Genomic DNA, 15677 nt, shown 5'->3' on the forward strand with positions numbered 1-15677 from the left:
CCTTGCCTCAGCCATCATCGACCTCCCGCAACATAAACTGTAGCTAATGAACACGTCAAGTTACAAAAGCCTGCAGAAGGTATCCCTCTGGGGCGGGGAAGTCCCGGGATTGGACGGCCGGCCAAACAGCGCAGTTTGGCACGCTACGGCCACTATTTAGGTACCTAAAAATATTTATCCATCCGCTGGAAACATGGGTGGCCGTATGGGGCTCGCACACTGAGGCGCCAATGAGGCATGACACAGACTGCACCGGACACTTGGTGGTTTGAAAGCATTCTTGAGGAATAAATATCAACAAGAAAAATAGGTATTCTGCACGAGGAAATACTGTATATGAAGCGCATCAGCTATGGTGGATCGTGCCCCTCCTCTCTGTCCTTGCACAAGCGTTGTTGTTCCTACGTATTTTTACTGTGGCTGCCTTCGTCCCTCCTGTCTCGTCCCAGGCGCCACAGGCTTACAGCGCCAGACGGACTGTCTGTTGCAGCCTTCCGCTAGATGCAGATGAGGTGCCAGGTGCCCTCCTACTTCCATTCCTCTTCCTCTGCTCAGGTGCATGTTGACCACGGACCAGCGGGGAAAAATTCTAGAGGGCAAGCGGTGGCATTTTCCAATCCCCATGTTCCCTCAAACAACTTGTTTGATGCGGGTGCTCGGCATGTCTACGGGAAGAGAAGGGTGGCTTGCATAGGGCCCTCTCCTCGTAATCAATAGAGCAGCCAAGGCTCGCTCACATTTGGGTGTGTTACAGTGGTGAAAATCATCGGAGGAGAGTCATGCTGAGCGAGGCTGTCTCGTCGAAGGGTGACTTGACTCGTTTGGGTGTCAAGGTGCGTTAATCGCGCATTTTGCTAGAGTCTGCTTGAGACTTTCTCGAGAAATTCGACAGCAGCAATTTTTTCTCATCTTTGTCTTCGCTCCCCACACCGACGTTGAACGAATATCCAGAACATGTGGAGCCGCGGGCATGAAAACCACAAATGGGCTCTTTCTTTTTTATTCTACCCCCCCTCTGGCCGAGCCAAGGGGATCGATGAGGAAAGTTTGCAGAAACCTCGCTCGAAAGGATCCTCGCGAGTCAATACACGACATGCTTGCAGAATGCATCTGACAGTGCACCCTGACAGATGGCAAAGGAGTTTGTTTGATTTGCCATTATGCGTCATACCGAGCCCACCACTATGTTTTTGAGGCGCGCGGAATGCGTTGCAAAAAAATAGTTAAGTATATGTAGCTGAGCGAGAGGGGAGGGTGGTTTAGTAAGAGAGGTACAAGTCGATCGAGAAGAAGTTTTCGCGCATTATGCTTGCCAATGTGGCTGATACCTAGGTAGGTAGGTGAATAGCCTCTCAAGTGTGAATTTAATGCTCCCAAGAGGTCTGGTGCTGTGTGGTTGCGGTTTGCTGAAACAGCCACAGGTAGCCAGCTACCTAGGTTGGTAGGTAGCCAATTATGCATAGCTATTAGGGATGGAATAAATGATCAGAATAATATTTTCAACTATACACCTATACATGTCCTGGTAGCCCAGCCAGTAGGGCAATCCCGTAGATGAATAAGAGAGCGCGCGGCATCACAATGTATGAGGTTGCCCGGCGATAGTTGCCCACTCCGAAAAGATGAGGCATCTTGCCATCTAGCCATCTTTACATCTTTCCATCTTGTCACCCTACACCCAAACCAGCCACACATACAGCACGTATACACACGCACACATCCATCCATCGATTGGGAAGATAAGTCAAATCCGTGACGCCGTGGTGGCATAGGTGAATCAGGAAGGCCGTTGGGGGCTAACTCTGCTTTAGCGTCGCTGCCTCAAAGCAGCAAGCAGTGGTACTTATGTGCCTTGGTACTTATGTGCCTTGGGCATATTATCTAGACCACATAGGGTGGTTACACAAAATACATCCATACAATCCAAGCCCATACTCTCTCATGGCTAATAAGCAGCATGGCGGGGATTTTCTCCATTGGCGAGATTGTATCAAGTCTCCTCTTCCGCACGGCAATTTCCAAAGCCGACAATAAAGACCGTTGAGCATTCCTATGGTCACACGACCGGCGGCTACCTACCTAGGTATGTAATGAACTGGAGCTGACACCTGAAGGACACCTCTGTCAACATACTTGTGTGGCCAAAAAGAATGCAAAAGTAAATACAATGTACCTTGACGATTCTGCTCAAAGTAACTGGAGACGGCATGTGCAGAGACGCAAGCAAACTTGGCCATATAGATTCATCGAGTTTGCATTCCCTCTGCCAAGCCGGCTGTCAAGTTAGGTTTCGTCATGGTGCAAACCTTGTGCGAGGGTGTCGTGGCCTCACTCACTCACGTACAGGCAACAGAGCATGCGTTGGAGCAACGGGGCTCGTTCTTGCCGAGAGCATCTGGCATTCGCCTATTTCACTGTATTTTGTGCCTTATTTTCAGCGTCTTTCTGGAACGCAGGGTCCAAACTCTGCATGTGAGTAGAATGGTCGCCCGATTTTGCCGTCGAGCACATGAACTCTGGCGCGGGTAGAAGCTGCTCTTCTTCCACATGCTAGCGGCTTCGATGCATGTCACTTTAGCTCGGGCGCATCTGTCAAGGTGCTTCTAGCTTTTCTGTGTTAGCTACCTAGCCGGTCCTGAATTCCAACGACGCAGGAATATGATAGGTGCTCCGCTTAGAAAGTGTATCTTAGCACATTGAAGGGCCGCGAGAAGTGCGTTCGCCAAGATCAGCGTTGAGTGTAGCAACGTCGACAAACGCTAGTAGAAATGGTAGCTTAGGCGCTATGATCTGTAATTAGCGCACATTTGCCTTTTGGAGGCATGTAGCAGCCGATCTGATAGTGCAGGGACGAGCATAGAAAATAGGCGTCCGACGCCGCAAACGCAGCAACACCAGCCTAGGGACGACGCGGTCTTCGTTAGTTGATTGCTGCTTCCAGTCAAACGCAAACACTCCCTGAAACTGTTTTAGCTGTACGGAAAGGTCTAAACCATCTTAGAAATTGGGGTAGGTCTATTCATATCAGTACATGACGCTTTGCTTGGTTTAGATGATTGTCGACGGATACGTGTCTGCACCACAGAGGTCTCACCACATGTGCCAAGGACGAAGCAGCAAGAGGGCAGTTGATGGACACATGGGTTGGACATGCGGCTTGCGACCTTGGGCAAAAGGCCATCTTATATCCGTACATCCGCTCACATTCCATCCCGCATTTGTTTCAGGCACCCCGAATCGGGGTCAACGCCTCCCTTGCAGCACCACCCGGCGGCTAGCACTACTTGGGCCGATCCTTGTGCATGCACCTCCCCAAGTCGCGAATTCCATAACGGCCAAGCAGTATCTCGCATGTCCATGTCGTGGTTTTTCTTTTGTATTGACACTCTGCCAGTAGCGAAGAGTTTTAGCTGGGCTGTCACGTTCATCAGGTTTCTATTATAGTGCCGCGCCATACAGTGTAACTTTGTCTCGTGTAACACCTCATTGGCTGAACTAACGTTCGCAACCAATCTTACGTAGCATCTCCGACCTATCGGCCTATTTTCCGTCGTCATCTTGAGCGGATGAATCATTTCATAGATGAAGCCGATGCCTTGCCATCGCCGGAATTCCCGACTCCTCACGTTTCGCATTCAGTCCTCGATATCATTGCCGTATTGGCTGGCGGCTACATGGCAGTCACATTGGCTCAACTCTGCTCCCTGGCTCTTTCGCAGCATACTTAGATGATTCATTGCACAGCGATTATTCTAAAGTATTCCGCCTTGAAACGTGCGTGTATCTTTATTATGACATTTCTGGTTATACATTGCACATCAATATAGCGTAAGCCCTTGATACAAATGCCCGCAGTCAACGCCGCAGGTCAGAGAGCTTTAAGGGTTAGTTCCTCAGCAAATGAGAAAACTAGCCGTGAGAGGATGAATGAGTCAGGTTTTACAGTTTGCGCCGCGATGTGCCGCGGGCGCGGCGCGCAGTTAGCCACTCATCCAAGATGTCGCTTGCCTGGCCCCAAACGTCGTCGCCAGGCGCAGACCGGCTGCTCCCATTGGAAAATAGCTGACGAGATACCAAGCAAGGGCGGCGAGCTGTACAAGGGCTGAAAGCAGCGTGAGAATGGTGTTCTGTAACTGTGGGGGTTAGCACAGGACGTCAACGCACGGGATCAGGTGCTCACTTTAATGGCAAAAGCCAACGTCATTATAATGGATCCAAAGTAGGCCGCAGTAAAGGGCAGTCTAGGTGTCGACAAAAGATGATAGACATAGTTCATGGGGCCCATGACGGCCGCAAAGGACGCTAAGAACAGACTGGATCCCACAGTCCATCTGCAATGATTAGCATACAAGATAGGGCAAAGGGGAGAAGAAAGACGCATGACGTGCATGGCTCATGTGCGAAGCCGACAAGCTGCCCGACAGGAAACCAAGGATAGCCAGCAGCCGCGCGACGAGGCGGCACAGAAGGGCAGTGGTTGAGGCAGAAATCATCTTCTTGAAAGGGAAAGGTTACAAGCATTGAAGAAGGTACGAGAAATGGACGATGAGCAGGTGCCGAGGTGCGAGAAGAACCTACAAGAGAACAAACTTGCGCGGGCGAGTGGCGACTATGGGGAATAGAGTAAAGCATATGACGAAGCATGCAAGTGCTGCAAGGTTACAAGCAGCGAAAACTAAGAGTCTATCCCAGCGACTGACTATAACGCAAAGAGTTAGCCACGGTAGGCCACGAGGCGTCCCGCCCGCATCACATGCAGCTATCGCGGGAGGTGAAGAGGGGCGCAGGCAGAATGGAGGCAAAACAGGTTGTTCCGCCTGCAAGGGCATGGGTGGGTGGCGGATACGCAGGGACCCGACTCACGGATGAACCAGCCTTCTTCCTCCTCACGACGACTTGACGCAGGCAAAGGCGCACCCGGCGACGTTTCGTGAGTGGGCAGCTGCAAATACCCGCGATCTTGAAATGGGTTCAAGTTCTGGATACTGGAGAAGAGGCCCGTATCTCTCGAGGTGTTCACGGGCTCTTCGGTGGCGCGCGACCAGCCAAGCGAGTTTATTGAATCTCGGAATGATGAGGAAGCCATCGTAGCGATCGAGATGGGCACCTGTAGAAGCGGTACAGCTACTGGCGAGACGATCGACGTGAATGGTGAGTTGCTCTCCAACAATGGGCGGGCAATCTCTAAAGTATGTCGCAAAGCTAAAGTCGTGCAAGGTCGAAAGAGAAGCGAGATGATCTCGCCAAGTCTCGGGGGGCGCGTGTGTCGAGACTAGCTGTCTTGTTTCGTCAGTCAAACAGGGCGAGAGAGATAAAGAGTTGCAGAGGGCCGAGACGTGGGCAAAAGGGGGGGAGAGAGAATTGAGAAGGTGGCAGGCGTTGCGTAGCTGACCGCGCAACACGATGACAGATATAGACAATAGATGGCGGCATTTCATGGCACCACGAACGGATTCGCGCGTACAGATGCTGGCCGTGACAGCGTGTGCAAGCCGAAGAAGCCAAACGGTGATAGCCCATGCGCGACGGAAGCAGTGGATTCATTTGCCTCGCCAGGCGGGAGGAATGGCCCTCCAGGTTGTGTAACAGGGTGTCAGGGATGGGGCAGATAGCAAGCGGAGCGTGTGAAGGGAATAATATGGTCTTACATTAGAGCTGCGTTGCAGCAAGTAGAGGCTCAGTGGTTGAAGAGACACGAAGTGAAGGAGTTGGTGGTGTCACTGGTGTGTAAGAGACCAGCCAAGTCCGCTGGAGAGGAGGTGGCACATGATTGGCAGGTGCGGGTCGGATGCTACAGTAGAAGCTTTAGTGTGAAGGCTTGCAGGGAGGGCGAGCCGCTAGGTACCTACAGTGGGGAGACATAAATTCCGTACGGTTTGATAGCCAATTTGTATGGAAAACCGTACGGAATTTTTGTCAACCTACTTGTAGGTAGCTTAATAGTTAGAGACCGCTGCCTACCGCGTTACTTCGTAGAGACGGAGACGGATAGCTGTAGGGACTCAGCATTGCAAGTCACACCCAAGGTCGGTGCAACGTGCCGGGGACACGGGGGAGGCATTTGGTAACATGAGCTCGTCGCTTTTGATAGAAGCACGTCGCGGCTGGTGGCAGTGGTGAAGGTAGCGATGCAGAATATTCACTTCGATACCGACACAGGTTAGGTAGGTACCTAAGGAGTGGCTGCTACAAGTGGCCGGTACTTACAAGTTATCTCCCATCAAGCTACCTAAACAGACAAATGGACTGAAACGGTCTATTTAGAAGGCGAGGCATCTGAACTTGTCAGTCTGCACTACCAATGAATGACTTGCGAGCAAATGCGTGTTGGGCAAACGCCTCCCTGCATTTGCTCTCCTTATACTATACAATATACGGTTATTATCTACATACACACGTCTCCTTGGTATCTATTGCACGGGCCACAGACCGTGTACTGCGATTCGCTCATGCAAGATTGTGGGAATGCCAGTTCTGGTCCCGTCGTCGATGGAGGAGGTGGGAACGGGTTGGGAAGCCGCAGATCAATGGCTTGGGTTATACCAGTATTACGAGAAAGTATATCCTGTCAAGCCCTCCGGGGTGCATGCATGAGCTCGACAAAGGCGTTATTACTTGGCCGAATGGGCTAAAAAAATGGCTACATAAGAGCGACGAGGTGTCCGCTAGCTCCTCCGCTCTCTCGCCCTCTCTCAGGGTAAGCAGGAGAGCAAAGCCGTTTGTTTCTTTTCTACCTACGGGCCTGCCTCGCGGCATCACGATTCGCCCCGGTGCGTTACATAACCGCGTGGTCGCCGATGAGGAGCACGCATCAACGTGGCCACAACCCATGACCGCACGAGCCCTTTCCATAGAATGGTGCATGACGATGGTAAGGTGCGAAAGATGAGCGTCGAGATGGGCTTGGTGTCTCGGAGTCGAGTCACGTTCGGCCGAACTGCCTACAATCTCAGTCACTGATTGGTGATTGCACTTGGTGGAGGTCCACCACCACGCTGCGACGCCAGAGCAGGTCAGGAGACACGTCCAGGCAGCACGGCATGGCTACCGGGGTTCTTGTATACGAATTGACCTCGATGTCATTGTATTTTTAGATTGTAGCCAAAGTGGGCATCGCTCTGGGGATGATGTAGATGGCCAGCCACGAGAGAAAAGCAGAGTATAAAGAGCAACACCCCGATTTGATTCGCGCGCAAAGGCAGTTGTGAATTTTGCCTCTATCAATCTCTCCACAAATAGATTTCACTTTGGAATCACGCCATTGTTTGTTGCAAGAAACCGGGCTTGCCTCTGCCTACATCGACTTACTGAGTACCCTGAGCACAGCGACCTGTACTCACCGACACGCGAAAGGCAAAGCAAAACAAGAGCAAGTTCCGATCGAAAGGCAAACGAAAAGGCACGACTGCCACCGGCATCCCAGTCCTATCCACCAAGGAGTCAAGGACCTGGGCTGTCAGCCCACAGCCGAACCAAGACCGGCATTACGGGAACACGGTATGGCTACCTTATTATTCGCAATTGCTCGCTCCCAGTATCTCGCGCCCCGCCCCTTCTTGAAAGCCCGCTGTAGCGGCGCATGGTTCCCGCTCCCTTCCCGCTCCCTGTTTTGCGTCGAACCACCGTGGATGCGGGTTTTGTGAATACGTGGTTGCTAAATCTGGGGTCACTTTGTCTAGCTGCAGCAAACGAATCACCAACTTCGGTTCGCATTACCCCCCTGATCGAACCGACACGCTATTTTGTGATTATTTTTTATACGAAAGGAGCGCAAACAACATTATCGACGTTATTGCAGGATAGATATCGGGGATCTGTCATTTTACATCGGCGCTGCGGCTTTCCGGTAAGCAGCCACAAGCAGAGCAGAGGAACAGCATGGTGTTGGCCTGAAGCTTCTCCACTCTAGCGACGCCACAAGCAGCGCCTCGGACGGGCGATGGCCAGGTAGTCTAAACATCTTAGGCATAACCGTACGCTTGGTGGGTAGGAAAACGGACGCCAAGGTGAAGAGAAACTTGCCACGGATTGCTGCTGCCTGCTGCTGTGCTCGAATATAACTGATAAGTAATCGCAGAGACTGACTGACTTGACTCTTACAAGGTACTTGCCAAAATCACGGCTGGAGTTATCCACTCAAAGCCTGCTGCAACCCCAACCAACCAACGTAGGTACCTTGATACCCACCAGTGCCACCTTGCTTAGGTAGGTACCTACCTGCCCAGCAACCTGGTATCTGCCACTGCCTACCTGGGTACCACCACCACCACCACCACCACCACCAAGACACACTCTTCCGCCCGCTGCTACTTACCGTCCAGCCACAGGTTTTTTGCTACCTTAGCGTCTATTTATTATCTGCCTCTGACCAGGTACCAAGGTACTTACCTACCAGTCAGTAACATCGAAGTCGCCACCTACACAATTGCGTCTTTCAGCTCGCCCATACCCTTCGTGAATTACTCAACGTCGCCAGTACCTCTCGATAAATCCTAGTCTCGAGGTTCGTTTTATCTCGCGCCCGATGATGAAAGCCTGCCTCCTCACCTTGCTTCTATATTTACATTTCCTAGCGCACGACTGTTTCCGCTGCTGCAGATCTAGCTGTAAGTCTACTTATATCGAGGCTCGCTCTCTTTCCGCAGCCTGTTGCGTCGAATTTCTCGACTCCCGCCGCATCCGTTCTTCATCCGCTCTTGCTGGGGTGTTCGCTTGTTTCCGTGGCTGTTTTTTGCTGATCATCCCCAGCATAACACATGCTCCCTTTGTCCATCAATTGTCGACACCACCAAGTACCCAGGTGTCTACCTACCTACTGCCTACGTGACCTACCTTCTCTCTACCTGCTAGGTAGTCATCATACCAGCTACCAACACAGCCAGTGCTTTGTAAGTAGGTAGGTACAGCTACAGTACTACCTTTGCACTCTTCCCCTTCATCCTGTTCCCTCACCACCTCGTTGAACACTTCCCTCCCCACCTCCTCGCCATTTCATCATCGCTGCCCGACTGCTCCCTCGTCATGCATCCGGCCACCGTCCTCTATTAGCCCGACTTACTACAGACTGTCTGGCCTATATTCCTTCCCCCCTTTCTATGGGGCACCTTGTCCGCACTGGTGACGACCCCTTCGACTAGTTAACACCTCACACGGTCGCGGTGCGCCTCACTGAAACCTGCCACTTCTTCCCCTCATTCCACTTGGCTGACCACAATTCTGTAATGTAGTGAACTGCAGACCTGCACCGCTGGGCTCGCTCACGATCCATTATAGTTTTTCAAGCATCTGCAGCACTGCTCCTTAACTACTGCGACTTTCGCAATCAGCCGTCACCGCCTGCTACCCACCTAGGTGCCTACCTACCAGTGCCCATCTGTGTCCGCGGGCCAAAAAAGAACCCTTGGCGCCCATCAAACCCGCCATACCGCAACTGGCTCCGCCCTTCCACTTGCACTTCTCTCCCTCTGTCAGAAAAGCTCACCCGCGCGCAGCCCCTCGCAGCAAAGACCATTTCCAACGTCGCACCTCTCTACCCTCTCGCTTTCACGTCTCGTGTAACCCGACAACTCACAAACTCGTCCGCTCCTCTGGCGACATATGGCCTTGCGCTGAATCTACTACCTTGCCGCTTAAGTATTTGTCACTTGTACTCAAGGTGAGTCGCCGATACTTCCGCACTGCCTCAAATCTTTCGACTCGCGCTCTCGCTCCGCCCTTGTCAGCTAAACAAACTTGGTTATCCCGCATATTTGCACAGCACCTGGTCCTTGTCTGCCTCTTTTGCGCATCGTAACTGACCAGTCTCATCAGCACAGCGTCGACACGAAATTCGATTATCCCCGTTCCCGAGGTGCGCCGCCTGCTGCGCACCAGCTGTTCTCTACAAATCAGCCATTTGGGCATCCACACATCTTACCGACCTGACGTTCCCGAGCTCGTAGACCAGTCGCAATGGCTCAGCACGGCTTCGCTCAGTTTGGCTCTGCCAACGCCGGCAACATCGATCCCAATGATCTCGCCATGGGGAGCGCTCTTTCGCCCCCCTACCCCAATGGTAACAACTTCCACGCCAGCTCGAATCAGCCCAACGGCTTCTCCAGTGGCTCTGCCGTCTTTGGCGACGACGAGCTGCTGGATGGACTGGCCAGCCCCGGTGACGGCCAACACCTCAACCAGGACTTTAGTAACATGAACATGGGCTTCTCCCAATCAAACTTTACTCATCGCGGTTCCCTCCAAATTGAACCTGCCAACGGCTACTCCAGCACTCCGGACGGCGACCCTATTCAAAGTCCCTATAGTCATGGATTCAACAATGCACAATTCCGCCAGATGGGCACCTCGCTGCATTCCCCCATGTCCTACAATGGTTCCCCCCTCGCTGGAAACGACATGGGCCCCGCCAGGGCCAGAATGTCCCAAGAGATGCAACGGAAGGCTTCCAACAACAGAACTCCCATGACTCCTAAGACCAACAGCATCCATGGAATTCCCATCGGCTCTCAGGGCTCTCCCTCGTTCGGTCCCCAATCCATGCGCACCTCTGGCAGCCATGACAAGTCCCCTGGCCACTGGCTGAATACTCCGACTGGCAGCATACCAGCCTCGTACAACTCGGGTTTCTCTTCACCCATGCAGCAAGGGATGGTGCCCATTAATGAGGTGATGATGAAAGGCGGCACTTCCATGCCGGCCAAGCTCAGCGGTCCTCCTGGCGGTGCCGTATCCTCGCAGGAGATGAAACGTAAGCGCCGCCGCGAGTCTCATAACCTCGTTGAACGCCGTCGCCGCGACAACATCAATGAGAGAATTCAAGATCTCAGCCGACTTGTTCCCTCGCATCGTCTCGAAGACGAGAAGATACGCAAGCTTATCAACAACGGAACCCCTCTCTCACCGACTCTGACCGGCATTTCCAACCCTTCTCAAGCCACATCGGGTCTCGCTGGACCTGGTGCCAGAAGAGCCACTGGCAGTGCCGCTGGCAATATCACTACTGGACTCCCCATCGAGGACAAGGACAAGGGCCCCAACAAGGGTGATATTCTCAACGGGGCAGTCAGCTGGACCCGCGATCTGATGTGGATGCTACACCTTAAGCTTCAGCAGCACGAGCATCTCATGAACACAATCACCGAGCTTGGTGGGCAGTTTCCCTTTGAGCTGACTGATGACGAGAAACGCATGCAGTCTGAGCTAGTAGAGGCCCTAACGCGCACCGAGAATGAGAACCTCACTTACTCTCGCGGTGCTGGCTCTGGCCTTCGCGTGCCCGACCACACGGACTACCGCGGCGAGTCGCTCAACGGATCCGCCCCCAGCCTCGACACCATCGGCATCACCCCCGATTCCTCTGGCGTCATGGGAGAAGCAGCTCAGTTCTGGCACGAAGATCATGATGACGGCAGTGGCAACGTTCCACTCAACTTCAAGCATGAAGATGAGTACGACATGGACCTGAACTAGTCTACCGCCGAATGTCTTGCTTTTTCACGAATCATGTTTGTGCATCGGCCACTTTCTCCAACAGCATGCGGACGTTCTTCTGTCGGAAACTAAGCATTATACACAGGCGTCATCGGTGTTTTCTGCCGCCAGGTCAGCTTGCGTCTTTTGCTGTTTTCTCTTGACGGCTCGGGACAAGTCGCTGCTCGCGCCTTTCGTCTTGCTGTCGGCGTTTTGGGATTCAATCTATGACAATATGGATTTGGCTTTATTATTGCTTTTGTTTTCATGGCTTTTGGATGGCGAGTTTTGACATTTACACGCTTTACATGGGACACAGCGAGTCCCTTGATCTGAATTTTGGGGTGATTTTCTTTGAATTACTTTCCTCTCTCTCATTTGCAATTATCTGAATTATCGCAAGATTCTGAAGTTTCTGCGTTTTCTTGCGTCTTTCCGTTTCAAGTCAAGGGTGCTACGCCTCTTGTCTATCTCCTGTTTTCTTTCATGGACTTCTTTACCCACACGTTTTACACTGTTGTTTCAGTAAAGTATATACATGGGTGTGCGGTTTCTGCACTTTTTTCCCAGCGCGTTTTAGATTGTCTTGGTGGATTATTCGTCAATTTTGCTGTTCTAATGTGATGAGCTTGTCGATGCTGTCACACATTGTGAGAGGTATTTGCTGCTATTTCTTCCTGATACCACAGACTATTTTTCTTCTGTTTTCATCTATTGGTGCTCCTTCTTCTTCCCCGCTCTGCAATTTTCTAGTTTGAGAATTGGAACTTTGTCCTCAACGTTTGATGTTACATTGTGATGCTATCTTTCGCAAGTAGAAGACATTTTTCGCAACGCCATATGTAAACGCTGTGTATCTACATTAATGTTCCGGACTCGTCTCAGTACATGCATGCATCATACTGCCCGGCCGCGATCCCTAGAATACAAGGCTAACTGAACACGCCGACCAACTGTTTGAATTACTTTTTCTATCCTCGTCTTTTCCATCCTACCAATGTCTCGTGCAGACTAAATACTCGCTCATGGCAGTGAGGAGCATCCAAGCCTCCTTACGCTTCATCTCCTCCTGCAATGCGACCCTCTCGAGGGCGGAGTGGCCATCAAAGTACCGACACATGGTGCTCCAAGCCTGGCGCACACGGTCATCACGCAGCCGCGACACAATGGCGGCAAGGTATCGCGACTCGCGTCCTGTCGCCTTTTTTGCGTCGAGGATGATGTGAGGCGCGATACCGGCGAGGTGCAGACTGCGATTGGTGGACGGGTGCGGCGTGGCCTCGGGGATGGCCTTGCGGGCGTGGGCAGCAGCCTTGTCGGCGGCCTCGCGGGACACGCGCTGCGCGATGCGCTCAAGGCGCGCGGCTTCAGCAGCGCGCTCCGTCGTGCTCGGGATAGAAACGGCACCAGGCGTCGAGGGGAGTGAGCTGCCAGCGGCGATAGTTGAATCGGAAACGGTGGCCGTGCTGGTGATGCTGGCCTGACGGATTTTCGTCGACTCGGAGAGCGAGGCTGATAAGGCTAAGCTGCTGCTTATTGGTGAGGGGACGGTGGCGATTGCGGCGCTGTCATCATCGGTGGCGGCGGCGCGAGATAGCGGATTGTGCGGGCGAGAAAGCACGGTAGCGGCCGACATGGGGGAGACGGAGGACTCGGCGCCTGCAGAACGCGGCGAGGCCGAAGGCGTGGGGCCCTCGAGCTCATCAGCCTCCATTTCGTATTCGACCTGGTAAATAATCTCGGGCCAGACGACGACGTAAGCAAAGGTGCACAGCTGCGTGACCCAGCCGCCGCGCATCAGCCACGCCAGCATGCGCAGGTACAGCGGGCGGTGTACCTTGCTGGGGCAAAACGTTTTGTACGGCCGCGGGCACACAGACATGTCGGACAGCAAGTTAGCGAGCGGCGGCGCAAGCGGGAAGGCGCGCTGCCACTCGACAGCCGCTTCGGGCAGCCGCGCCAGGTCGCAGTTTGGCGAGACTATATACGTGTCGCGCGCGTGCAGTGGTGGGATAGCAATGGCGCGCCGCCAGAAGATAAAGTGCTGCGCGAACTTGCGGACTTGCGAGAGACTGAGGATGTTACTTTGACCGACTTGATAGAAGCTTTGATTGTCTGTTAGCGCGAAACAAAACTCCTTGTGCGATTACATGCAGGATGGTCACCTCATAGTTGGCTTGGAGATGCGCACGAACTCCACCATTGGCAGCGCGTTCGGGTCACCGTCAGCCTGTAGCTCGGCGACAATCTTCTTCTCGTCCTCCATGAGCAGCAGACCGAAGTTGCGGTCGAGGAAGCCCGGCTCCTCGAGGAAGTCCTGGGTGAGGAAGGCGTTGGCGGTCGTAAGCCATAGCCCACGCGGGCGCCGAGCCTCGTCAGGCGGCAGATCGGCCACGTAAAAGGGCGCAGGGATCTGTACAGATGGACTTAGCAAGCCTGCGGCTGTGTCGAGGTGCAGCGTGGCGATGCGATTCTGCGAAATCGCCTCATAGATGTCGTGCACCGAGGCGGCCAGCGACGACTGTTGCAGGAGCTCTTTCCAGAGATGATTCATCCGTTTTTCTGGACTCCAATTAGAGGAGGGTGGATGAAGAGACACATGGTAGCTTACTGTCTTCGCGTGCGCGATCTTTGCTGGCCAGAATCTTCTTAGATTCTTTCCATACAAAGTCACTGTGCTGCTGACTGTATTTGAAGGCCTTGTTGACCTTTTTTGCTATATTCGAGTAAAGAGCCTCGACGAGTTCCCTTGTTTGTTCCTTTCTAGGACGCAGGATAAAGACCAGGTTGAACATGGTCATGGAGCTCCTCTTCTCTTCCTCTTCCTCTTTTTTTTCCTTGTCCTTCTCTTTTTCTTTTTCAACCGCCGCATCCGAGTCCGCAGGCGCAGAGGGCGCACAGGGCGCAGATACGGCAATCAACGGCGCTCGCCACGCTACTTGGGCATCGTCATCGACAGCTGATGATGCGCGGCCCGCCTTGCTCTTCTTGACCCTTTTCCACTTGCCACTCTCGGGGACGTGGATGGGATAGGAGACGCAGAGGAGCGGATCGAGAGAGAGTTGAAATAGCTTCTTGTGGTAGGGCCGCGCAGGCGTCAGAATGCTAGCGAGATCCCGCGTGGGAAAGCCCGCGACGCTCTCCCAGGGGACGGTCTGGGTGCCTGAGTCGGACATGGTATGCTCGTCGTAGCTGTGCCAGTTCTTGCTGCGGGCGTGACCGTGCTTAGAGGAGGAGCGGTCCTCGGCGTCGCGAAACAGCGGCCGCGAGAGCCGCTCAAGTAGCACGTCCTCGGAGTCAGCGGTATCAAAAGATTGGCCGGCATCAGCGCTGACAGGCAGGACGGCGGGCGGGTAGTGGAAAACAAAGGCTGGACCGTCGCGCGACCGGTTGATGACAAGGGCGACAGCGATGAGGTTGTCGGGGTTGACGAAAGACATAATGCTTTACATTACGCAGGAGCTAAGCGCGCGGCGCGGAAGGAGTTGAATGCGCGCAGGCCTATAGGACGGCCTGCATGGTCGCGGCAATGCAGAGCATCTTTAGTGGTGGTGAGATTGGCCAAGCTCCGAATGCATACATATCTACCTAGGTACTATGATAGTCTGAAAGTCTACGAACAGCCTATAAGCGAGATAACATTTATACTCAAAAGTTAAACTAAAGGAAATAATATATATAATTACTAAAAAGCTTTTTTAAAGACCAATTTAATTATTATAATTTTCTTTATAAATAATAAGAATTCTTCCTTATTAGATTTCTATTCTAGTTATTAGATTTTACTATACTTTACTCTAAATTACTAATATCTTCTTATTTTAAATCTAGTTATCTTTATAGAAAACATTTCTTAATAAGTCTATTAACCTATAGTTATAAAAGTCTATTAACCTATAGTTATAAAAGTCTATTAACCTATAGTTATAAAAGAGGTATAATAGATTACGAAATAGACTTAGTAGGATTAAGATAAAATAGAGAAGCTATAATTATATAAACAGTTTATACTCTTATATATAATAATAACTAAGCTTAAGCTACTCTTATTCCTGATCTTCTAATAGCCTTTAGTACCTAGTCTATCTATTATACTTAATCCTAGTAATAGGTACACTACAATTTACACTATATATATATATATTACGAACACTCCTACGTGAGACGTAGATATACACTATAGCGGGGTTAGCTATAGGTAAGACGTAGAA

The 15677-nt window shown here is 52.1% G+C and overlaps 3 protein-coding genes across 3 annotated transcripts; 1 reads left to right on the plus strand and 2 right to left on the minus strand.

Moving 5' to 3' along the window:
- Positions 1-3980: 3980 nt before the first annotated feature.
- Positions 3981-5086, minus strand: BBA_08082 (Golgi traffic protein SFT2, putative; the record flags this gene model as incomplete). The annotated part of the gene is made up of 4 exons (XM_008603179.1): positions 3981-4133; positions 4181-4331; positions 4579-4609; positions 4864-5086. The coding sequence occupies 4 exons, from the start codon at positions 5084-5086 to the stop codon at positions 3981-3983; spliced, it is 558 nt and encodes a 185-aa protein (XP_008601401.1).
- A 4865-nt stretch (positions 5087-9951) lies between these two features.
- On the plus strand, positions 9952-11466 carry BBA_08083 (helix-loop-helix DNA-binding domain-containing protein; the record flags this gene model as incomplete). The annotated part of the gene is made up of 1 exon (XM_008603180.1): positions 9952-11466. One exon carries the CDS (start codon positions 9952-9954, stop codon positions 11464-11466), a length of 1515 nt encoding a protein of 504 aa, XP_008601402.1.
- Positions 11467-12457: 991 nt separating this feature from the next.
- On the minus strand, positions 12458-14906 carry BBA_08084 (UPF0171 domain protein; the record flags this gene model as incomplete). The annotated part of the gene is made up of 3 exons (XM_008603181.1): positions 12458-13571; positions 13632-14028; positions 14078-14906. 3 exons carry the CDS (start codon positions 14904-14906, stop codon positions 12458-12460), a joined length of 2340 nt encoding a protein of 779 aa, XP_008601403.1.
- Between the last annotated feature and the right edge of the window lie 771 nt (positions 14907-15677).

The sequence above is a fragment of the Beauveria bassiana genome (genome assembly GCF_000280675.1).
Source record: "Beauveria bassiana ARSEF 2860 unplaced genomic scaffold BBA_S00030, whole genome shotgun sequence".
Lineage (NCBI taxonomy): Eukaryota > Fungi > Ascomycota > Sordariomycetes > Hypocreales > Cordycipitaceae > Beauveria > Beauveria bassiana.